The 24,736-nt window shown below is 39.7% G+C and overlaps 1 protein-coding gene across 11 annotated transcripts in view; it reads right to left on the minus strand.

Moving 5' to 3' along the window:
• The window catches only part of pclob (piccolo presynaptic cytomatrix protein b), a 150,131-nt gene that overhangs the window by 78,172 nt on the left and 47,223 nt on the right, over window positions 1-24,736 (minus strand). For all 11 annotated transcript variants that reach the window (XM_088645580.1, XM_088645581.1, XM_088645575.1 and 8 more), the window contains exons 4-5: window positions 7,436-8,092; window positions 216-5,466 (exon numbers count right to left, since the gene is read on the minus strand). In XM_088645580.1, the coding sequence (XP_088501706.1) occupies window positions 216-5,466; window positions 7,436-8,092 (5,908 nt within the window). The remainder of the gene's footprint in view (window positions 1-215; window positions 5,467-7,435; window positions 8,093-24,736) is intronic.

Here is a 24,736-nt window from a genome sequence, read left to right on the forward strand (position 1 = left end):
GGAATAACATGCAGGCACATGCAAGCACCTGTGTGCAAACGAAAAAAGAAAGAAAAAAGAAAAAGGGACATAAAAAATTATATAAATAACAAAGCATATTTTTTATACGTCAAAAAATTGAAATGACCAAAAAAGAAAAAATTAAATGGGTATGACATGAGGAAATCCGTGATATTCATATTTTAATGAAAGATCGGTTGCTTTGTCATACTGACCTGAAGACAGTCTTCCAGATGTGAGGTCTACCGCACCCTCTGCCACTCCAGCTCGATAGTCAAAACTATTCTTGCTTTTATATAGAAACAACCCAGCCTCAGCTAAGTTAGTGTCAGACATGGAGGGTTTCATACTGCCAAAACTGCGTATGCCATAGGGTCCAGAACGATCATACTGGTAGTGATCATCTCTGTAGCCGAAACGGTCTTCGGGCAGAGTGGTTGCTGGCTGTTGTGATGTACAGCTTCTTCCGAAAGGAAGCTTGTAAACAACGTCACAACAAACAGCCCTTCTTCCCGCAGTAAGATCCACAGGCTTCTCCTCATCTTCTATTACAGCTGTAACCACCTGTGAAGTGGATTCATCGACAGTAACCATAGTTCGAACAGGCTTCGCTGTGCTTAGGTCCACTGCACCAACCTGTACAGAGTCCAAGTTTGTGGAGACATCGATGGAGCCATTAGTTATGCTTGCTGGAGAAATAGTGACAGGTTTTGATGTTCCAGTGCTTGTTGATGTTCCAAATGAGAGATTTATAGGAACCTCTGAACTGGTAGTTGATGTGGCCTGACTATCTAAAGGTCTGTAAGTTATCTGGGCTACTGGTTCAAAAGATTTGGATGTTGTCAGTTGCAAAGGCATTGACATACCATAACCAAGGTCCAAAGGTCTTTCACCTGCAGTGCTGTATGTTATAGTAGCAGTGCAGGTGACAATTGTTATGCTTTCAGTCACAACTGCAAGAGTGGACGCTGGTGTCGATCCTGTACTCAAATTGACAACAGTTGGCTGAACAGCACTAATCTGTCGCCCGCTACTATCGCTTGAGAAAGACTGGCGTCTGGAATCTGAAGTTGATAAATCCATCCCTTTGTCAGTCATTTCCACATCAAGCTTTGTTAAAGTACGAAGGTCGATGACATCTCCAGAAAGTTGCATCTTTCCATTTTCCTTATGCTTTGGTTTGGTTGTTTCTGGAGGAATGGTAATGGCAACACTTGCGGCTTTTGTGGTAGGTATTCTTTCACGGACAACAGACACCGTAGTCCTTTGAACTTCTGTGGTGACAACTTGTGCAACCACCTTAGACAAAGACACAGGAGGTTGTGCTGAGGTTGAAATTGATGAATAAACATGACTCATGCTTGAAATGTATTTATCGGGCCCAAGTATTTCTTGGCTTTCTATCGACTTTGTATACTGAGCAAATGGCATAGACAATGATGTGGTCGTTTGCGTCTGCTGTTTAGCTGGAGAACCTAATGCCTGAATGATGGGAGCTTGAGTTGTAATGGACTCTGTAGGAGTGCTAGGTTCTGATGGCAAAGTGATCACCACGTATGTTTCATGAAGAGAGTTTGTATACCTTGGAGAGGACTTATTTGAGTAAGGTGACATAGGGGATGTAGGTGATGCCAATTTGCACTCAGCTGGGAAACTCAAATTTAACGTCATTGCCGTGGTGCTTGGTGGACCTACAGGTCTTGCTTGAGTAACTCCGGGGCCTTGAGTTGTTAAAGGAGGTTGGGAAACAACTGGTTTTGGGGCAATGGGAGGCTTAACACCATCCACTGTTTTGTGACTGAACATCAAACCTGCTGGAATGGATGCGGGCTTTGGTGGTACAGGAGGAGGTCCAGGTATTTTAGAAGCATTGACCACTGTGTTCTTTAATGATGTACTTGGGCCTGTGGTTGTTATAGTGGTTTGCGCAATGGTAATTGCTGATGACACTGGTACGGGTGCAACAGATGACATGACTGCAGGAGAGGAAACTGAAGGTTTCTTTTTGGGGTAAACAGATGGCTTAGGCAGAGTGGGAGGAGGCAAAGGTGGGGGAGGAGGGGGAGGGGGAGGAGGTGGCATCATAACTGGCAAATCTGCAGACTCCTGAGATGGGGTTTTGAAAAGGGAGAAGGCCTTGGAGGTAACAGGTGTGGCAGATGTTGCTGGTGGGAATTTGGAGAGAGTGGTAGGGATAGCAGTAGAAAAGGTTGTAGATACAACAGGAGTATACATGGGTACAGTGGATAAGGGTGACACACTCACAGCAACAGACGATGCAGAACTAGAAAATGAACTAGGCAAGGAAGAAGGGAGTGAGGGAGTTTTACTAGCAGATTCAAAAACAACCCGAGTGGCAGTAACCAAGGCTGAGCTTGTTACTGCTTCTTTCTGCTTCACATGCTCAGTAACCTCCTGACTCCTCACAGTCTCCTGTGGTTTGCTTACAGATACTTCTCTCATCATGGGAGTAACATCTGTGGAACTATCCAAGCTAGGCATAGAAATAACAACATGCCCCTGAGCAGACTGCACTTCTGTGGGAATAATGGAAGGGACAGCCTCCACACTGGAAACGCTAGTTGAACTTGAACATGGAATATCTTTCGAAGAACTCAGTCTGGTTTCTTGAATAGGGGCAGCACCGGCTGATGTTACAACAGATGAAGGCTTTGACATAGATGATATGTCAACTATCACAGAGTGCGTGGAATCAGAAGTTGTGGTCACCACAGTAGTAATATGGGGGGAACGTTTTGCAGCTCTCATTTCTGTTGTTGTCTGGTATTCTGAAGTTGCTTCTTGTGGGAGTGTTGGGGCAGCAGGCATTACAGATGTTGAAACTGCAGTAGTTTTAGTAAGAGGGATTTCACACACAACTGAGGTGGGGCCTGTCAATATAATGGGAACTGTAGGTGTGGATGAAGATGTAGTACATGTAACTGGTACTTGTTGCCTTATGTCTGCAGTCTGATCAACAGGAGGAACACCTGAAGGTTTAGCCTTTTGGAGCCCTTGATCTTCTTCAGTACTTATTAACTCTTCTTCAAAATCTTCTTCCAGTGTAAAGTGCTGAGTAATCTTGACATCAGGAATGGGGTACATTGTGCTGCTTACTGAAGTTTCTGTAGTAGCTGTGTTTTCACTTCTAGTATGGGTTGACACAAAAGGTTGTTTACAAGTCGTTCCAGTGAAATCTTCAATTGGAATCAAGGTCAGCTCAGGTGAGTCATGCAATTCAGGGGTCATTTGTGTGGGGCTTGTTCCAGGTGTCAGAATCGTTCTTTGCCGCTTCATAAGTTCTTCATATGCCTCATCAGCATCTAACAATTTTTTCTCATCTTTTGATAAGTCTACTGTATCACTAATGGAGACAGACACATAACTTTCCTCGCTAACATGAGATGGTAAAATAGTGTCTTGTTCAGATGTTTGACTTGATGGCTGTGAATAACAAAGTTCATTTTCTTTCAGGAATTTCTTTTTCTGCATCATTTCTTCATAAACCTCGTCAGGGGATCTCAGTTTCTTTTCAGGTCCTAGTACTAAGTTTTTACTCGTTTCTTCTTGTTGCACCAAATAGGTGTTGGGTACTGTTTCACCATATGTGTCTTCTACTAACGACTCATAAATATAATCTTCAATTAACATACCCCCATACAGTGGCTCCTTCTCAGACATTTCCTCCGTTTCATTCCGACTTTGAAGCATTTTAGCCTTTTTCATCATTTCTTCATAAACTTCATCAGCACTTTTTAGGGATCTATCAGTCATATCTTTGGTTATAGAAACATGTTGTTCATCAGTAGGGGAATATAGTGACACACATGTTGGCAGCTTGTATACTTTCTGAACTGCTAGGATTTTCTCTGGATTGATTTCAAACCCTTCAGGTTCAGACTCGATGCTTGGGGAATATTCAGAACAAGACGATTTATGGAGTTCTTCCATTTCCGCTGCTTGCCTTAATTCCTCTGTAGGGGAGGCATCTTCTATTGGAGAAAGGTTGCTTGGAGGGGTCTTGGGACGTTCACGTCTCCTCTGAGCTCTGAGCTCCTCCTTATCTTTCTTCGATTTCTTGCTGGAGCTCTTCCTCTGCTGCTGTTCCAGCTCCCGTTGTTTTTCCTGCTCCCTCAGAAGTTCCTCTTCCTCACGCATCTCCTCTTCTTCAGAAGAGTCCTCGATAGTTGGGAGGACTTGGCCGTGTGCTCTGTGCCTTGCCTTTCTCTGTTGTTTGCTCTCTCCGCTCATTTTCTTATGGCTTGGACTGCTGTCACTGTCTTCATCAAGAGAAGACACAGATGTAGGCGATGTGCCAGGTGTAAAACTGGATGCATGCAGGCTGGAGGAACCTTCACCTCTAGACCTGTCCTCTGGAGAATCAGTTAAGCTCTCCATTTCTAACTCTGGTTCCTCCTCATAATTCTGTTTGTCAGATCCTTCTTTATATGGGGTAGCAGTGGTACTGTTCAGTTCAATTGTTTTGAAACGTCGGAGACCTCCTCCACTTGAAAGGGAGAGCTCCTCACTCTCTTGACTTTTGGTTTCTCTTAGCTTGGACTCAGGAGTCTCGTCATACCCTTTTTCCTCCTTTTCGTGCCATGAATGCCTTCTTCCTGGGTCATCCTCATGGCTGGCGCTGCTTTTTTTGGTAAGTCGTTTGGCTTTTCCTGATATACTTTTCCCTTTTCCCCTTCGTTCTTCTTGTTCCTTTTTCTGCTCTGCACTCAGCTCCTTGATTTGAGTTCGTATGTAATCATCGTCGTCAGAAGCGGAGGCATCCTCGTCTGCACTCATTTCTATAATCTGTTTCCGAATAAAATCTTCTTCATCGGCTGAGCCTTGGCTGTCTTCCTGTTTGTAGTCATCACTACTTGATGATCCCATACTAAGCCTTCTTTTTCTTTGCAGAAGAGGAGACGGTTCACTTTCACTGCTGTCTTCGAGAGAGTCATAACGTTGCCTCCTTACTGAGCCTCCTTCCTTGGACTCCTGAGTTTTTTTGCTGTCTTTTCTAAGGGGTGCATCACCCATGGTATCCTCTTCAAGAGTTTCCTCATCTTCCTCTTGGATGTCTGCAAGGTCCTCTTCATCTGAGCTATATGATTCAGGTGTTATTGGTAACGTTCTAGTTCTATGCTGATTCCTTTCCTCATCACCATAAAGGTTGTAGTGATCTTTCAATTGGCCTGCCTTCTCAATTGTGCTTGCCTGGGCTTCCAAAATTGAAAGCACGGTGCTCTCTAACTTTGCCAAATCTGAAGGACTTGTAGGGCTGCTTTCTTGTGCAACCTTATCCTTTCGCGTAGGCTCTTTCAGCAGTTCTTTTTCCTCACCTGGTGCAAGATTAGGAATTTCACCTAACGAACTTGAGATGCCATCTGAAGAATAGCCCGTATCACTCAAGCCTTGAGGACTCTTCTGCTGTGAAGAACCAGATGTGTCAGACCTGTCCTCTTCTTTTTCCTGTAAAATTCAAGACTCCATTCAGTCACCAACACTTTCTAAGCATTGATAAGTCATTACAATGTGATAAAATAAAAATGATTGCTAAAACGATTGTATATTTTAGAGACTTATGTAGCTCTTACTTTAAATCCTAAAACGGATAATTTCCACTTCCAGTTACAGTACATGCCAGATTTTAATGTTATCTACATTCTTTACAAATGTGTCTCAAGCACCTTCATGCATTCACAGACTTTATGTAGCCACAAAAACACAAATAATATATCGCAATGAAAACTGCACAATTTGTACATAAACGCTTTGTGGCATTACGCGGGGACGTGTCCAGTGTGGAGGCGGAGCCCTGGTAGAAGGGCGATGCCTCGCCTTTGTAGTCCCAGCTGCCTGGGCTCCCAGCTGATGAGCCCCGGCTGGGCAGGTCCTATAAAGACAAACTGGTCACCCCCTGATGGGACGAGCAGGGTCATCCCCGGAAGGGTGGAGTTTTCACCGACAGTCCCGGAGGGGGATTGTACCCTAAGGTTTTCTTTTTCTGTTCATTTCTCTTTGTGCCTGTCCCATCACGCACTTTCACTGGGGCAGGCATACACACACATTATTGTTCCGCACTCATATCTTGTTTTGTTTTTGCCTCACACACCCTGCTCACTAGACTGAACCCCGCTAAATAGGGTCAGTCCAGCCTGGTTATCGCTGAGCTTGTGGCTCTTTTTTTGCCCAGGCTGGCCCCCATGAAATAGGGTAAGCCCAGCCTGGAGGTAACACAGCACAGCGGTACTCATTCGTTTTGCTTTTTTGTTGCTTTCTTCCACTCTTTTTGTATTATTTTGGGTCCCTGCTAACCTTATATCGGTGCTTCTGTTCCCTCACCTGGGGCCTTGACTTTTTACTGGTGCTAGCCACGGCGCCTCCCTCTATACAGTACACTGTCACAGCATGGTTTATAATATAACACCCAAATAATTTAAAACAATGATAGCCAAACACTGTGAAGTGGTACTTACAGTTATCCAAATAGAAAACATTATTATCTATATCATGAAACCTCTACATGTCTCAAACAATTACCGATCTCCAATAGGTGCTATGGCTGCTATCTTAAGCTGTAGGCAAAGGCTGGGAGTTTTAAATGTTAGGCATGCCAAATTATGCTCCCATCATCAGCACAGTGGGCTTATAGCTGGTGATTCGTTATTCTTCTTAATTATTCTAAATGAAAAAGTATCATGTTTTTAATTCATGCTTCCTTCCTTTCCAGCATGTGTTTTAGCTTTCGTGTACAACTAGGGAAGTCATTGCCTTTTCTTTGATGCTGGGATAAAGCATAGCCGCATGGATTTTATTGATCTTACTGATGATCTAAAACCAGTTCTGAAAAGTTTGTGATATTACTCTGACTGTACTGTTATTTAATGTGGTTAATATTTGGACATCATATTAAAGAACTATTTAGGTTGTGAAAATTAATATTCAGAGATGTTAAAATTTGTCTTGTCTGTCCAAGCCTTGTTTTGCTGTTGTTCCCTGATATTTAGGGAAAAATATCATTGTTATGTACTTAGAGTTTATTTTTAGGATAATCTAAAACTGTTAATTAATACAGATAAACACAGAACCCTTCAATGACACTAGTGGAATGTCTCAGTAGTTAAGTCAATGTTAAAATAATAATAAATGTTTAAAATAAATGTTTTCGTTTTACAGTACAGTATCACATTATAATTCTAATGTATTACTTACATGTACAATCCAACAGTGTTATATTTTTGTTTCAACTTATATTATCTGCCTTCTTCCCAGAATAACTGTGAAGGCTCTGATTATTCTTTTTTTTTTACACACTAGACAGTATTGTAAAGTGTTACAGCTAAAACATTTTCTTAGTTTCTGTTCTGGAAATAAAAATCTGACTGTCTTTGGGAATGGAACTGCACCATTATTCTGGCCCAAGTGACCAAACACTTACAGGCTTCTCCTTCACAGTTTCCACTTGAGTGGGCTTTCTTAACGGTTGTGCTCCAGCTCCAACTTCTCCCATTTCTTTTTTCTCTTGAGGTTTAGACAAAGGTTTATCTTCAAGGGCTTTAGCGGAACTTACTTCGACCTTCTTACTAGCGTCCAGAGATAGAAAGCTTTCTTCCGCTTTCTGAATCAGCTGCCCAGAAATACCCGTTATCTTCGTAATTGTGTCTGATTTAGGAGAAGGGTCTGCTTTAGCCGCCTTGGGTTTGGAAGCTTGATGTTTCACTTTTTCATCTTCCTTTTTTAATGCTTGCACACCATTTCCTGGCTTCTGGAGTGGAACTTTGTCCATGGAAGGCTTCCTTGTCAGTTGCTTAGTGGAAACTGTGTCTTGCTTGCCTACCACAGGATCACTAGTTAGTCCTGCTTCTTGCGGGTCTTTTTGCTGGTCTTCAGCAAGTTTAGGCATGGGTGGCTCAAATGGCTGAGATGTGCTCTTCTGTAGTGATGGCTGCTTTCCAGGAGGTGGCTGAGTTTTGGGTGTGGGAGACGGCTGAGCTGGTTTCACTGACACAGGCACTGGAGAGGGCATTTTTCCCATGTCTCCAAGCTGGCCAGCTAGAGCCCTTTGTGTCTGACAGTTCAAGCAAAGCCATTCTTTCTATAAAGAAATACAGGGGAAAAAGCAAAACAATTACTACTTTTTAAAGAAACATTGTAGATTTATGGGGTAAATAACAGCTTTCATAGGATGGCATACAGAGAATTAATTATACTTTACAGAGATTTCTAATCTTCCCTTCAAAAGTGGCATATGCAATATACTCATACTTTAGTTACATTTTCTGAGATTTTTGCTTTCTGTTCAAACGTCACAAAACTATACTGTACATTGCACAGCAGGCTGTAAAGGCCTTCTTATATCAGCGACTTTAATAATTTATTGATTGCTCTGCCAGTCAAAAATAAGAGCACTATTGTCAGTATAAAATCTAAGGATGTAATAAAATATTTTAATATTTCTGCAAAATCAATAGACAACTGAATGGTAACGTACTCTGCGTTCTTACTTAACCAGAGTAGATGAACAATTGCCTATTGCTTTTAACACTGAACCTGTTATAGCTATTTTAAACCGCTTTTCAGCACATTCCCTTCCAAACAATACAAAAACAAACATACTCACTTACACATATGCAGCACAATAGTTTTGCTATTTTGAGAGATGGCTTTCCATACCCTACCTGTTTTTTGCTCTTGTTTTTGACTGGTAGGGGAATCAATATTAATTGAAATAAGGTTAATGTCATACTTGCTTAGCAATCCCCTTTAACATTTCAATACAAGTCATGATATTATCCTCATTTTTAAATGTGAAAATATTTGTACAGCTTCTCATTTCCTTAAAAAAAGAAAAAAATCCATTATGATTACAAGAATATTCAAGATGTACGATTTTGTTTCTGTCCTTCACAGAGAAATGGTGATAATTCCCCAGTTAGTCAGGGTAAAATGCAGCAGCCTATGTAATGACCATATTTTTCTTTTGACATGTGACAACCATGTAATCATGTACCTTCAGCTGTTGCCAAGGAAATATAATTCCCATAGTTCTAAGTAGCGGCCTCTGTATCACTTGAGAAAGACTAATTTGCATTTAAACCTTCCTGCAACAAATACAGGTACAGGTCCTGGTACAGGATAATTGTTTTGTTATAATTTAATGATCTTTAGTTTATCTCTTTATCTTCCTCTTCCTCTATGCACAGCAGTCCAATTACAAAGTTACATAACATGTTTAAAATAAATGGATGTCAACATGGTTAACATCCAGATTTTTAACTATATCAGATTTTGTACTTTTCAAGAGGTATTTTTATCTAACCTAATAGGGAACACATTCCTTTCCATTTAGTATCAAGAAGCAATTTAGGATTTGTACTTGAAAAGTATTGTGTATATAAACAAAAGTTTAATTTTACCTTAGATATATCACTTGAACACAATGTAATATTCATATTTTATTAGCAATTTCTTGAACTTTGTTGCACTAAAAAGTACAATACCTGCAAAGGTATGATTGTTAGTGCATTGTTACGAGTTTTTTATTTTTAAATTATTCACAGCAAGAAAAAACTACTATTCACAACAGCATGATTAGAAACAATTACCTGTGACTTTGGAAATAATAATGTAATGTTGCTTTATTAGCGCTATACAGTTTTTTGCACTAGGAATTCATCTTTTCACATACCCCAGCTTCCTCTCCATGAGACACACAGATAGGGAGAGAGCCTGGGGTCAGAGCACAGGGTCAGCCATTGTACAGCACCCCTGGAGCAGCTAGGGTTAAGGGACTTGCTCAGGGGCCCAACGGAGAAGGATTCCTCTGCCGGCTGCGGGATTTGAACTGGCAACCTTCCAGTCACAGGCACAGATCCTGAGCCACAGAGCCACCGCTCCACCCCAACACAAAACTATTTTAGGATAGATTGGGTTGTAACACAAATACTCTCAATTGAAATAAAGAAAATGAAAACTTTAGTGAAAATAAAACAAGGACTCCTTAACACAGTTAGGCTGACGATGTAAAATGACATTGTGATTCACAGTCCACAGCCTACAAAGACTTCTTTTCTTATATTAAGGATTACAAAAGCACGCATTTCACCCACAGGGAGTGATAGTGCCACATTCATCATTCCAGATACCCACAAAAAAAAGAAGCAACTGCATTCTGGCAATGGATGAGACTGTGTGTGGGAAGATATAGATTTCGAGTTAAAATAACCACCTTAAGAATTGTGCCATTTCATTTGCAAATCACCATCTCCCAAAACAACCATAATGTGGATAAGCGGAGGATTTAAACTTGTTGTGGGTGTTATGAAACTACAGTATCTGAAATGACTTTACTCATGATTCATGAGTACACAGAGGGTACAAGGTTTGTAATGCAGTAAGCAATCAAATCATCCAGAAAGCATTCATGAAATAATGCATGAAAAGTTAATTAAGAAACATCAGTGATATTACTGTCTGGGCAGTGTCTTTAGTCCATTAAGATTTTTAAGGGTATGAAATTTAGACAACGTTAACGCAGGATGCAGTAATGCTCAGTATCCAATATTTACTTCTCTGCCCTGAAGGAAGCTGCAATAATTATTTTAGTTGAAGTGGACATAAAAGACCCTTGTGTAGAAAAACATTGTAATACCGCACAGCTGGCTTTTCTGAATGTGACCTCAATTCACAGTATTTACACACGTCTAATGAATAAAGAAGAATTTAGTGTTAAATTTATTTTTTGGCATTAGAGAGAATGTATTATTAGATATGTTTAAGACTCGGAAATACAGCAGAATTAACTTCCAGTTAGGTGTGAGAGCTTGATAACGACACAAAAAGGGGTACAAAACTGAAGCAGTGTTTCTGTTAAAGTTATAAAAAAGACAGAGTAAAATTAGTAGAAAACCATGGCCTTTTTTAAAGACAGTTTCCATTTATAATGGAAAGATCTTGTTTAACTCACTAAAACATTCTCTCTCCTCTCCCCTCTGACTAACTTTCTGGATGAAGTCTAGACACATATCCCGGCTGTTCTTATAAACCTCATAAATAGCCCAGAGGTGTGGCTAATTCCACACTGAGCCTATCCTGACAACTCCTTTCCTTCATGTGTATTTCTGCTTCCCCTGAGTGCTAATTGTTCTTTCACACCAGCTGAGCCTCATTATGTGGGTTTTTCCAATTCACAAAGCCACCTATCACTAACCCACACAGTCATATAGACTAACAGACAGAGATGACAAACTGAATATACTGTAGTCTCGCTAATCACACACAGATAGTGTTGCTCGACACACCTGTCCAGATTAAGTTTAAAAATAACCCCAATAGTCATGTGTTTATTCCATGCTGAAAAGAAAAGAGAAGCAAGAAAACACAACATTTCGGCCGGGAAGACACCTGAAGCAGACTTTGTGAAACGTGCAGATACAATCAAAATCAGACAGTGAGCAGGCATTATTGATTCACCCTGAAAACTGTACACCCAGAAAGTGAAGAAACAGTTGAAAATCACAAATTGCAACTGACACGATCTTATAGTATATCACTCCTTTTCCTTTTACAGTGATGCTGGTCAAAAAGTATTTAAAAAATATCAATAAGCAATTGACACACACTGCATACTGTGCGACCTGTTGCGATTTCCTACATCAACACTTACTATAGCAGCATATGGCAACTTCGTCAAATAAGAATACTTCACACCAAACAAGACTGCCCTCTGAGTTTCTCAAATAAGGGAACTTGGATGGGCCAAATAGTCTCCTTTGATTTGTACATTTGAAAGCAGATCTCCTTTTTGTGTTCATACAGGTTTTTCTGAGCATCATCCACGCTTAATCCACATTTGTGTATTTTCTGGATGATTAATCTTTTTATCTGTACACAGCCTGCATGTGCATAGCTCTAAATTTTATGATGTAATTCACCTGCTGTCTGCTGATTTACAGGAAGGCTTATTCTAAATCCCCGGAAAAGCCCGGATTCCCTATTTTCCTGAAGCTAAAACAAGTCATGCTGTTGTCATGCTGCGTAGAAATGGAATTTCAGTTAAAACATAAATTGAGGTACTAGTATGATATAAACAGAGAGTTTTTTTTATATGAGGATGTTTAGTAGTACATCATACTGCTGTTCATTCCTAGTATTGAATTACATTTTCAAAATCAAAGGGAAAAATACATTTTTAAAATGTATCCCATTCATAATCCATGAGCTACAGTGAGAAGGAACCATACATTTCAGTGCTATCTGTCACAGAACTAATGGTCCGGTGAAAGGTTTCGTAAAAGATTAAGAATTCAATCATTTCTTTAACCTCCAAATGGCACTGTGCTCCCTGTCAGCTGAGGACTTGAGATTTTGCACCCATCCCCGAAACGTTCTGAACAACTGTTGTTGCTACCAAATACTTTTTCTGCAATACATAAACATGACATAATAGCTTGTTAATTGCTACCAATAAATCTACATGCAAAGAGTATTTCAGCCATGGACCTCTGGTAAATTACAAAGAATGCAAATAATAAATAGCTAAACCCATTCGATGCTTTCAAATAAAACAATATAACCATAATTCCTTTTATTTACATGTTGCTTTTCATCCCAAAGAATCCCAAAGAGCTTAAAAACCCATGTTCTACTGCGGTCAAGAAATTTCACAAAGTTCAAATACAGCATTATAAACAGACTGTAAAAGTGTCATCTACATGGTGAACAATACCTTATATAGGTTTTTAACATCATTGTCTAGGCAGCCCCTGTGGAGATATTGTACTTTTCCGGTTTCCTGTGTGTGATGATGAGATAGAATAAACTGGAACAATTAGAAACGGTAATAATGCATTAACTGGGCAAAATAAAAAGCAACGCTGGTAAAGGGATTAAAAATAGCACATAATTTATTCATACAACAGAACATGCATAGAAAACCAACAAGAATAAAGGATTGTGAATCATTCAAAATTATGTGAATAAATCTCTGACCATTCACTCTGGGATTACAAAGTTATTAACATCGGTGTCCTGCGTGTCAACCTCTTCAGTTATATCAGTCTCATATAATTAATCTTGTAAGGACTCAGGTCTGTAACGGGAGCTGGTCCAGGCTCCCATGAAGCGTAGATTAAGACCCTATTCAGACAGTATTATCCGGAAGTAAGTGGAGAAGGACAACAGGGAAAACGCAATGAGGAATCAGGACAGGATGACAGACAGGGGGGCGGGATGACGGTGATCCGGTGCTCGAGGGGCGTGGCGCAGGCAAACAAGTCCAAACAGTCCAAGTCCGGTAAATCTGGGGCGCGGTCCAGGGTCCAGATGCCAGGAGAACCATCCAAGGCAGATAAAGTTAAAATCCGGAACAGGAAAAAGGAGTTTAAACAGGGTAAAGAGGAGCCAGGTGCTCCGAGCCCCGGACTCAGATGGTCAGGATGCCGTGACGAAGCCTATGCCCTCGGGTCTCTGCTGGACCCGCTGGTAGGCCAGCTTCTGGGGTTCCGTCTCCCAATGCTGAGCCAGGAATAGCGAGAGTACCAGGCCTAATTAATAACCAACAAAATGGGGCAGGTGCACATAATAAACTAAAATACGAAATAAGGGTCAGAGCGCCCTGAAGAGCAGGGATGACAATCGTGACAAGGTCTTTCAGACAAAATGCCAGCCTTGTCTGGACCACTGTCTCCTTACAATCATATTCATATTCTCAAAGACAAGTAAATACTACTGTAAGTTTCTGACCTGAGCTGAACTTCATCAAATGAGTTTGGAACAAAGAGATGAACTCTCAAGATGTGTACAGTGAATATTGAAGTTTTCCACATCTGACCACACGGGCCAAGCCTTTCTGGGGAGCAGTTGGAAAATCTTGAGGAAAGACGGAGCTGTGTCCAACCTCCTGCAACAGGTTCTGTGGCAGGATGTCCAGCGATACGAGGAACACTGCTCAACCTCGTGCTGTAGATGATTCCTTTACTCGTCACCAGGTGAGAGAGACAGGTAGGAAGAAACTCTTTTCGGCCTGGGATATACAGTAGCACCATTACTGAATAATCTTCCACATTCAGGCTTGTCGACAGTAAGCTCCAGCTGCAGCAATTCCGCTGATCAGGCCTAATAACAACGGGCTCGTGAATCACAAGACAATCACAGAGAAACTCCTCTGCAGAATTTTAGTTACATATGGACTGCCTCACCCTGGCATCTTAAACTAAAGGAACAGGTAAAGGTTTATTCCATGCTGAAGGAAAAAGAAAAGATACACAATGTAATGGCTGTGGAGCATGAGAGAGGAACTAGCAGATAAGTAAAGTGTGGGAACACAAAAGACAGAGTAGTTAAGAAGGGGATAGGGAGCAAATGGGCATGATGTAGGCGAGAATGAGTGTCCACATCAGGGAGAACAGGTGAAGAGGTGTGAAAGGCCTACATCTGCAAATGGGGAAAGGGAGAAGGTGTGATCGGACATTCAGGATTATTTTGGTTTTGGATGTCTTTCTGAAATAGCAGACGGAGAGATCAGGAAGATCGTGGATGTCAGAGGTGAAGTTGGGAACTGTTGGTTTGGAGAGATCTTTGATCCTCACACCTCTGAAACGTTCCCTGAAATGGTCTGCCAGTCTTCTTCCTGTCTCACCAATGCAAATATCTGGGCATTTTCTGCAATGCTGTGTCTCTTTTCTTTTCCTTTCAGCATGGAATAACCCTTTACCTATTCCTTTGCAGCCTAGGAATGCTGATAGAGCTACTGTATCTATTCGGACATCTTAAACTAGAGTTCAGTTTCCACTCTTGGATAATGGTGGCTGCAATCACATTTTTGATACTTCTGCCAGGTTTTTGAGAGAGCAGAGGAGGAGAAATTGAGCAAAGTCCATGGCCTTATAATATCTTTTAATGTCCAGTAGTCCAAGCTGATGATTGGGTATGACATCATCAGACGTAGAGTCCTGCCCCGCCAAGCAAGTTTCTTATTGGTCATTCTTGGATGACTGACATACAGTATGACCTGTGGATCAAGGTTTCAGCCAGTCATAATGGATACCCCTGGTGTTCCAGACTGTAAGGAGCCAGGTTGGGTGCTTTGTCAAAGTGGACCTAAGTTACCATGGCCTGGTTTGTTTTAGAATCAGGACAACCAGTGTTTGAGAGCGCCCAGCTCACATGTATTCCTAAGGGCTGGAACTACCAGAGGTAGGCAGCATCACAGTTATTGTTTATTTAAGGCAACAGAAAGATTATTACAAATTAATTAGTCTTGTGATAATAAGCCTTGCTGCTACACCTGGCAGCAATGAAAGCTGCCTCACTGTCAATTGTCTCACTGGATAAAAAATGTTCTGTTTAGAATGAGAATATTCATGAATTACAGGACGTGTTACAGGAAACGTTACTATGTAAAAAAAGTGAGCAAATGGGCATGATTTTGGTTTTGGATGTCTTTCTGAAATAGCAGACGGAGAGATCAGGAAGATCGTGGATGTCAGAGGTAAAGTTGGGAACTGTTGGTTTGGAGAGATCTTTGATCCTCACACCTCTGAAACATTCCCTGAAATGGTCTGCCAGTCTTCTTCCTGTCTCACCAATGCAAATATCTGGGCATTTTCTGCAATGCTGTGTCTCTTTTCTTTTCCTTTCAGCATGGAATAACCCTTTACCTATTCCTTTGCAGCCTAGGAATGCTGATAGAGCTACTGTATCTATTCGGACATCTTAAACTAAAGTTCAGTTTCCACTCTTGGATAATGGTGGCTGCAATCACATTTTTGATACTTCTGCCAGGTTTTTGAGAGAGCAGAGGAGGAGAAATTGAGCAAAGTCCACGGCCTTATAATATCTTTTAATGTCCAGTAGTCCAAGCTGATGATTGGGTATGACATCATCAGACGTAGAGTCCTGCCCCGCCCAGCAAGTTTCTCATTGGTCATTCTTGGATGACTGACATACAGTATGACCTGTGGATCAAGGTTTCAGCCAGTCATAATGGATACCCCTGGTGTTCCAGACTGTAAGGAGCCAGGTTGGGTGCTTTGTCAAAGTGGACCTAAGTTACCATGGCCTGGTTTGTTTTAGAATCAGGACAACCAGTGTTTGAGAGCGCCCAGCTCACATGTATTCCTAAGGGCTGGAACTACCAGAGGTAGGCAGCATCACAGTTATTGTTTATTTAAGGCAACAGAAAGATTATTACAAATTAATTAGTCTTGTGATAATAAGCCTTGCTGCTACACCTGGCAGTAATGAAAGCTGCCTCACTGTCAATTGTCTCACTGGAAAAAAAATGTTCTGTTTAGAATGAGAATATTCACTTCATGAATTACAGGACGTGTTACAGGAAACGTTACTATGTAAAAAAAGTGATAAATATTTGCAACAAACCACATGTATACTCTCAGGTTAATTAAAAAATGTCACCACTTTTATGGCTTGTGTGACATGAAACCAACCAAACTACAAATGACAAAATTTAGATCTGCAGCAAGTAGAAGCAACAAACACCCGATGACCAAATGCTGTCATCAAATACATTATTTATCACTCGCAGCTGAAAGGGCTGGTGTATGTTTTGCAGTTACCTGGATTTATGCCAGAAATAACACACTCAAGCACACATTTGAAAACCAGAACTCAGTGCAAACATGCAAACAGAACTCAATGCAAGCTATGAAAGGCTGTTTCCAATTACCAGTTTCACATTTTCAGAAAGATGCTTGGAAACATTGATATTACTAGTTAAAATGCTACCATTATATAAGTTTTACAATTTATTGGTTCAAACAAATATTTACATATACTGTACATCAAGGAAAATGAGCAGGAGTGCCGCTGTAGTCCTGTATATTTATACTGTAGGCTTCTTACAAACCTCAGTTATTCAGAAGTACTGTTCAGATTATATTTACTGTATATTCATCATTTAAATCAGTGTTGTAGCCTAAACAATGAATGATTTTGCTTTGAAGCTCTTAATTCCTGCTGTGACATTTATACAGTAGGTAGCCTAGGTAATGACATATGCACAGAGTTCCCTTTTTATTTTGTTTATGTGTTCATCTTTATAATTCATGGTGCTTTCTACTGCACTGTACTAGCATTGCTGTAGGCACACTACTACTATGATTCAGTAAATAATGTTCTGCTCTAGTATTTCTCACAAAGAAGCAGATATAATTGAAACAGGCAAAGCAATAGGATTCCCTTTCGGATCACTATTTATTGCCCCTGAAAAGAGTGTACACACAATACGCCAGTATGCAAATTAATTAACAAAGGCTACCATTCTATATATTTGTTAAGAGATTTGATGCTCTAACATCATTAATAGACATCCATGCTGGCTTTATGAATGGAAGCTTCATCTGCACAAAACAGAACTCCATTCGATTATGGTTAGATCATTTCCCATCGGTGGGTCCCCTGATATCTGTCATTGGCAGAAAGCTACAGAAAGTGATATAATATCTGCTGGAGACAGCGGTCCTGTCGCTCCTCATTCAGGGTGTGCCTAATCAGAGGTACAAAAACATATGTTATCAAAAAGCTGTCTGATCTTAGAGTAGAAAAGCATGGGGGGCAGTAGAACGTCAGTCCAAAGTGGACCAAAGGAGGCGTGATTCTGTTTTCCAGAGCTCAAACAAATGTTCTGTACCGTCAGGCTAAAAGACCGGAACCGCTTTAGTTTTTAACAGTGCAGATCACGAGCGTATCTGATTCGAATGGACTTCCTCGGAAGCAACAGTGCAACTTGAACCAGCGGACACAATTGGAATCTAAGGGGTGGTGTATTTAAAACAGACACTAATTTACATAGGGGAGACTGAAACAACCTATCCATCAACACTGTTTCAGCTGATAACCAGTTTCTTCCAAGAAATGGGTGGATGAAATCCTCAGATTGTCTATGAGTGACCAAACTAGCTAGATAGACTACATGGCCTCAACTCAGCGTCTCATCTGTAACCTTCTAATGCTCTTATTTTCTTACTTTATAAGTATTCCAAGACGGCAGTGCTTTGTGGGTTCTCAACAGTGGGTTTCCAGACAAAATCCAAAGACAATTCTGAAAATAATGTTCTGCTTTACTTAAAACACCGGTTATGACGTTAGAACAAGATCAAAATACTTTGGCTTTATTTAAATTTATTCTATTGTAACTACAGTAACTGATACTGCCGTGTGTCATTTAAGTTGGTCTCCTTTTTACTTGTCATTTAAATGGAAATTGTTAAATATATTAAAGGTACCATAGCACCTCTCAGCATTTAGCCCTTCTTCTGCAGAAACCTTGATTTATTATAACTCTAGACAGCATCACTAACGATGACAATTTCTAAAACAAGGTTTCCCTTAGCTGTCAGTGTGTCTTTCATCCAGGCACGCTAAGAGTTTCTGCTTGAGGAAGCCGAAACACTGTCCTGAGGGCTCTTGCTCTCCTCACGTGTGTACAAGTCCCACATCAATGTGCTGGGCCGGCGATTAGCTCATATGCAGCTACAATGATTGCTTTGAAGTTCAGCAATTGAACCCTTCTCCCACAGATCAACCATACAATGAAATAACACAGAAAAGTTGCCGATCTTAAAAATTCTTTCCCTTTTGACTTGATACTGACTTCATGCTTTATCTATTGAAAAACAGAATTCCTCTAGTCTTCATGTACCACCTCACCAATAGGATATTTGTGCAGAGGAACACGAAAATACTACACCAGGCCCATTTACAGAACCTAACTGTAAACCACCATCAATAACTTAATTGAGAAGAAATACAAACCTAAAAGAAAATGGCCCACCGTGAGGGACATCCTTCTGGGAAGCTTTGAAAAGACACTTTTCCATGATAGACCATGACATACTGCCTACAAAATATAACAATCCCTGCACTGAGATCAAAGGCTCTAAACCATCAATTGCAATTCATCAAACCTTCATGTGAGTAGTTATCAATTCAATTCAATTTCAATTCTATTTATTTTATATAGTGCCTTTGACAACAAGGTTGCCCCATGGCACTTAACAAAGCTGTGTGACAGAACGTGACGTTACAATACAGAAATAGAAAAAGCCAGAAGACAACAGAGGAAAGGAACCAAAAACTCCTCTGTAAGGAGAAAAGAAACCTCTAGGGGTCCAAGGCCAACCGGCTGCCCAACCCTTCTGGGCATGCTAACATTATACAATTCTAAAAGAGTACTAAATGTGGAGTATTAAGTCTTCCATCATGTCCTTCTGTGTGCCAGTACTCCATGCAGTTCTCTGCAGACCAGCAAATCCTCCTAAATTATAACATTATTATTATCAGCATTATCCTTTTCTGTTAGGTTTTTCTCTCATCTTATCCATTACCGTTTTCTTCACTATGAATTTATTGATGGTGGTTTACAGTTAGGTTCTGTAAATGGTCCTGGGTGTAGTATTTTAATTCTCTGCACACATATCCTGTCGGTGGGGTGGTGAATGAGGACTAGAGGAATTCTGTTACTATAACTTTCAGCATTATAAGAGCAGGGTTTTAATCTGTTTTTTTTTTTAGAAAATGTGTCCAATCAAAAACATATTTACCAATCTGCACAGCATTTCACTACAGATGACTTTTCCTACAAATTTAGGAACAAGTAATCAGATCTAATCACGAATCCAATTTTATTTGATGAATATGGTAATCAGAAGAAACCGTGATTAACATGTAAATCTGTGGAAAAGCATCCTCATTAATTAGCAATCAACACAGAAAGTTGTTCTCTTCTAATCTACCACAAGCAATTTGTGTAGCTACTGTATAATCCTCCCCTTCAATCAGTTTACACTTATATTAAAACTAGATACAGAAAAAGATCTAACTTACATAAAGCTAATACAGTATGTCATCTCCACAAATGCTACTGGTGTAATGCAATTGTACAGCAACTCCAGAAGGAAATATCTTGTGTTAAATAAAAAATGCTTATATTCCCTGTAGACATACAGTAGCACAACAGTGTAGCAGAACAATGTGTGGATTCAGACTGATGTGGCAGTGACTATTGTGATAAATGTTCAGAATAAGGTTACTAATCTGACAGGCTTGTCTAGGTGCAAAAGCTTTGCTAGCTGTACATTATAATGTGCTAATTAGTGTCAGTAAGTCTGTTATAACTATATACATAAATAGCATTTAAAAGACGTGTATTAGAGACAAAATAAGTTCAAGAATATATAAACAATTATTTTTCTTAATATACTTAATTGAATGCACCACATTGATCACAGTGAAATTCTGCTTGACTGAGGATCTGGAATAAAACAAAAGGCTTTAAAGAAGATGAACATAGCAACTAAGAACCCTTTTGTTCACGACACATTCCAAGCACCCATCCCCTGACCACTTCTCAACCACAACTTTCAAGCCTTTATATATTTAATTAATAGGCGGCTGGTAATTAGTAAACACACTACTCATTATCCCATCAGAGAATGTGCACTAAAATCCTCAACCATAATATAATAATTTACTAACATACTGTACTCACTGAAACTACCTTAAAAACTAAAAAACGCTGAAAGAAAACTGATGACACATTCCTTGCAACAGTAAAAAGTAATTTACTTCTGTGTAATAGCTCACCAAAATGATTCGTGTTCAATACCAATACCATTCTTCTAGTCCCATAAAAGGTCCCTAATACAGTATGTTCCTTGTTTATTTGTTTTCCAAACAAAATGTAATGTGTAATGACTGTTTATCCAAGTGTAAAACTGCCATTTACTTCCAGAAAGAACAAATCACATCTTGCTTTAATGTTCCGGATCTTTTTCTTGATCTTTTAGCCTTTCAAATAAAAAAATAAAAAAAACATCCTATTTTCCAAAACTCATTGTAAGATTTGGATTCGTCCAGAACTGTTTATGGTAAGAGCAGGAACGAGATAAATCGTTTGACAGCTTTTGAAAAAATAAACGGCAGCGGTTTTCAATATAATTTCTTACATCAAAGGTGACAAAGCTGTACCCCAGTCCTATTGCTATATCAAAATCTTAAAATCAAGAAATGATAGATCAAATTGTATAATATGTAAGCTGTAAACACATTTTAATTTTACATATGGCATTCTAAACTGGGATGCAATAATACAAAGCCTGTAACATTGTATTTTGTGACTGCTAGCCTATTTCATTGTTCATGCACCTCTCCTGTAAAAGTACAAATGTACTAACACTTGCAGGGATAATCGAGTACAGACACGTAAAACTGTAAACATTAAGTAATACTGTCTAACACTGTTGATTATTTATACATTTGTCATTCTGTTCCATCATCTTAGTCATTCTTTTTAAAAGGCATAAACACACTTTAATCAATGGAAACAGAATGCATGTAATGTGAGATAAAGTGAGACTGATATAGACTGATGTAGTAATTACTTTGCACTTTCATCGCCTACTGAAACAGGCCAAGGGATTCAAAAGCCCTGCCAGTGTAAGCCGGATTCACTACATACAGTACAGCAGCTCACAGAACATGGATTTGGGTAAATGGCACTGGTCAGATTTACAACATGTGCTGCATCTTCCATCTTCCAAACGCTTCATCCAGTTCAGGGTCAGGTGGCAGCAGGAGACTGACCCGGCAAGCAACACATGCAAAATAGAACACACCCTGAATGGGAAGCCAGTCCACTGCAAATGTTCTGGATTTTTGCCTATGCCAAAACATTCAAAATTAACCTTAAATCTGCGCTAAAAACCTGTATACATTTTATGCTACGAAGTCCAGTAATGCACAAGCTGTGAAAAGTGCACATGGTAAAAGCTATCTAACACATACAGTAGCTGCGGTTTTCACTGTCTTGCACTCCACAGGGTTAAGCAAAGCATTAATTACAATGTCATTACCTGCCAACCGCATGATCCTTTGAAATTGAATAATCTTGCATTAACGACTCAAGACGTGTAAAAAAAGAAGCTTTTGATGTGTGTCCTACAGTAATATATCAATGTAATGTGTTCTAATGTAATGATACATTTTCATATGAAAAAGCTATAAAAAGGAAAGTGGAATAATAGGCAGTATAAAATTATTAAGTATTCAAATCAAGCAACGTTATGTTAAAACTGTGCCCTAGAATAGTAAAACAATTAGAATTCTGTTCACTATTTTGGTTACTTATATACAAAATAGACAGAATGAGCAGCTAAATACATTCCTGGGCTCAAAGGAGTGTCCTACACTGACAGGCTGAAGGAACTGAAGTTTCTTGAGCAGAGAAAACTATGAAAAGACACGACTTAAATCACTCAACAGCCTCAAAGGCACTGAAGTCAACACAGTGGACTTCTTCAAAACAAAGAGCAAAACACAAAAGGAGAGGACACATGTTGAAACTACTGCATCTGAAAGTGAATTTAAACATAAGAACAAGAAGCATTTCTTTAGCCAAAGGTTTATGGGAGTTGGGATAATCTGTTTAGAAATGGTCTTTGAAGCTGATATCTTGGCTTCTTTCAAGAACCAGCGGGCAGTGATCCATGGATTAGTTAGCTACTAAAACAAATCAGCTAGATGGGCCAAAAAGTCTCTTTTTAATTGTTAACTGCTCTTATGTTCTGAAGTTGCTTATGTTTCTTCCATTTCTATACAACTCCAATTACTTCGGCATTACTATAATTAGAGAAGTATGATCTTATAACTTTGAGCATTACCGAAGAGTCAAAAACCAAGTCTCGGATAACATTGCCCACATAGAACAAACAATTTACATTTGTGTGTTCAGACTAGTTCCACTGAAGATTTTCTTATAATGTCTTTGTTTTCTGAAATGGTGACCAAATGTTTATCAGAATGCTCAACATGTACACTTGATGATTGAACTGTCCAATTTAAAAACAGTTCACACTGTAAAGAGAACCCTAAAGAACAACAAATATAGTTTTGGGGGGTAATCAGTCCTGTATTTCTGTTTTACCCATTATTTAAGAAGGGAGACCAAATCCACCCAAACATGAACCCACTTAAAATGATACTGTAAAGAACAAAAACAACTAAGTGGGACTGAATACATGCAGGTCAAGAAACAGACTGTATTAGCTAGAAAATCTCTTCTTAATTCTTTTTGGAGAAAACATTTTGAAGGTGTCATATACTGGACTTAAAATCTTTTCTTCTTTCATTAAAATTGTTTTCCCTTGACATAATTCATCCACCTTAGACAGCTGACCATGCTGAAGGTTATCTAGCACTTTTGAGCAAAGTGATAAATCCAGCAAGGATGATACATCACAAGATTTCAATTATGGCTCTAAATGTAAACTGAAAGCTATTGTGAACTTAAAGTTGTACTGTCACCAAAGTGACACCAGTTGATATTTACTCACTTAAAGGTTGTTTTACTTTCTTCCATTTAACAAACACCATCACCAGATGATTGAACTTGAACTTTATTGCCATATGTAACCGGTACTGGTACAATGGAATTCTTACTTACTGAAAGTCTCTCGACTGTAAAACAAGTGTAAAAAACAAAACAAAGTGCAAACAGTGCATCAAGACAATGTACAAACAAACAATAGACAATGTGCAAGTAAACATGTAGACAGTTTGAATGTAAACAATACAGACGTGTAAACAATGACTGGAGATGTGCAATAGATAAGAAATCATAAAGAGGTAGATGGTGATGGTGTAGGTGTGGTCCGAGGGGGATGGCTAAATGTGTTCGCCAGTCTCACTGCTTGTGGATAGAAGCTATTGAAGAATCTAGTGGTAAGTGTCCGTATGCTCTTATATCTCTTGCCTGGGGGCAGTGGGGTGAAGAGCTCATGCCCGGGGTGGTGACTGTCCTCTGTGATGGCCAGAATTCTACCACGGCAGCGGTCCTCATAGACCTGTTTAATCTCGGTGAGACCGCAGCCGATGATCTTCTGGGCCATATTGACCAATCTCTGCAGTGCCTTTCTTTCTCGCGAAGAGGTGTTGCCATACCACACGGTAATCCCGTTGGTGAGGACGCTCTCGATGGTGCAGCGGTAGAAGTTCACCAACACATGTATTGGCATCCCCCATCGCTTGAGGCACCTCAAGAAATAAAGGCGCTGCTGAGCCTTCTTCATGATACAGTCAGTGTTCACAGTCCAGGTTAGATCTTTAGAGATGTGAATTCCCAAAAACCTAAAGCTGGTGACTGTTTCCACTTCCGTTCCATCAATACTGAGTGGGCTGTGAGTGTATGGCCTGTGTCTCCGAAAGTCCACTATTACAGTAGCTCTTTCGTTTTCTTTATGTTCAGTTCATTGAGTGCGAAAGTAGAGACACGATGAATTTAATCTGTATGAGTATGTGCTTGAGGATTCCTGAAAATAAATTTAGGAAAATAAGCTTCAAATATACAATTCTATTTTAAAGCTTTAATTTGATAGTGGGGCACTTCCTGTTGCAATTTCAATTGCGCTTTCAAAATTGAATTTAAAAATGAATTGTAAAAATAACAACATTTGTGAACAGAAGAGAACTTAAAACAACAAATAAAGAGCTATGATGCAAACAAATATTTCTGAGGACAAGTTATTAAACCTTTTCATCTTTTAAGGTTAATTAACGGTAGCAAAAATGTTTAGGTCACCAGTCACCTCTCTGTCCTCCTTTCTGAAATACTATCTATCAACAAAAAAAAGTAATTACTGACAAGTCACCACATTGCATTCAGATTTGTGCTGTATCTGTTGTCGGGTTAGTGTAAAATTAGATTCTACTCAGAGAAGAGCAC

The sequence above is a fragment of the Lepisosteus platostomus genome, chromosome 9 (genome assembly GCF_059453375.1).
Source record: "Lepisosteus platostomus isolate fLepPlt1 chromosome 9, fLepPlt1.hap1, whole genome shotgun sequence".
NCBI lineage: Eukaryota > Metazoa > Chordata > Actinopteri > Semionotiformes > Lepisosteidae > Lepisosteus > Lepisosteus platostomus.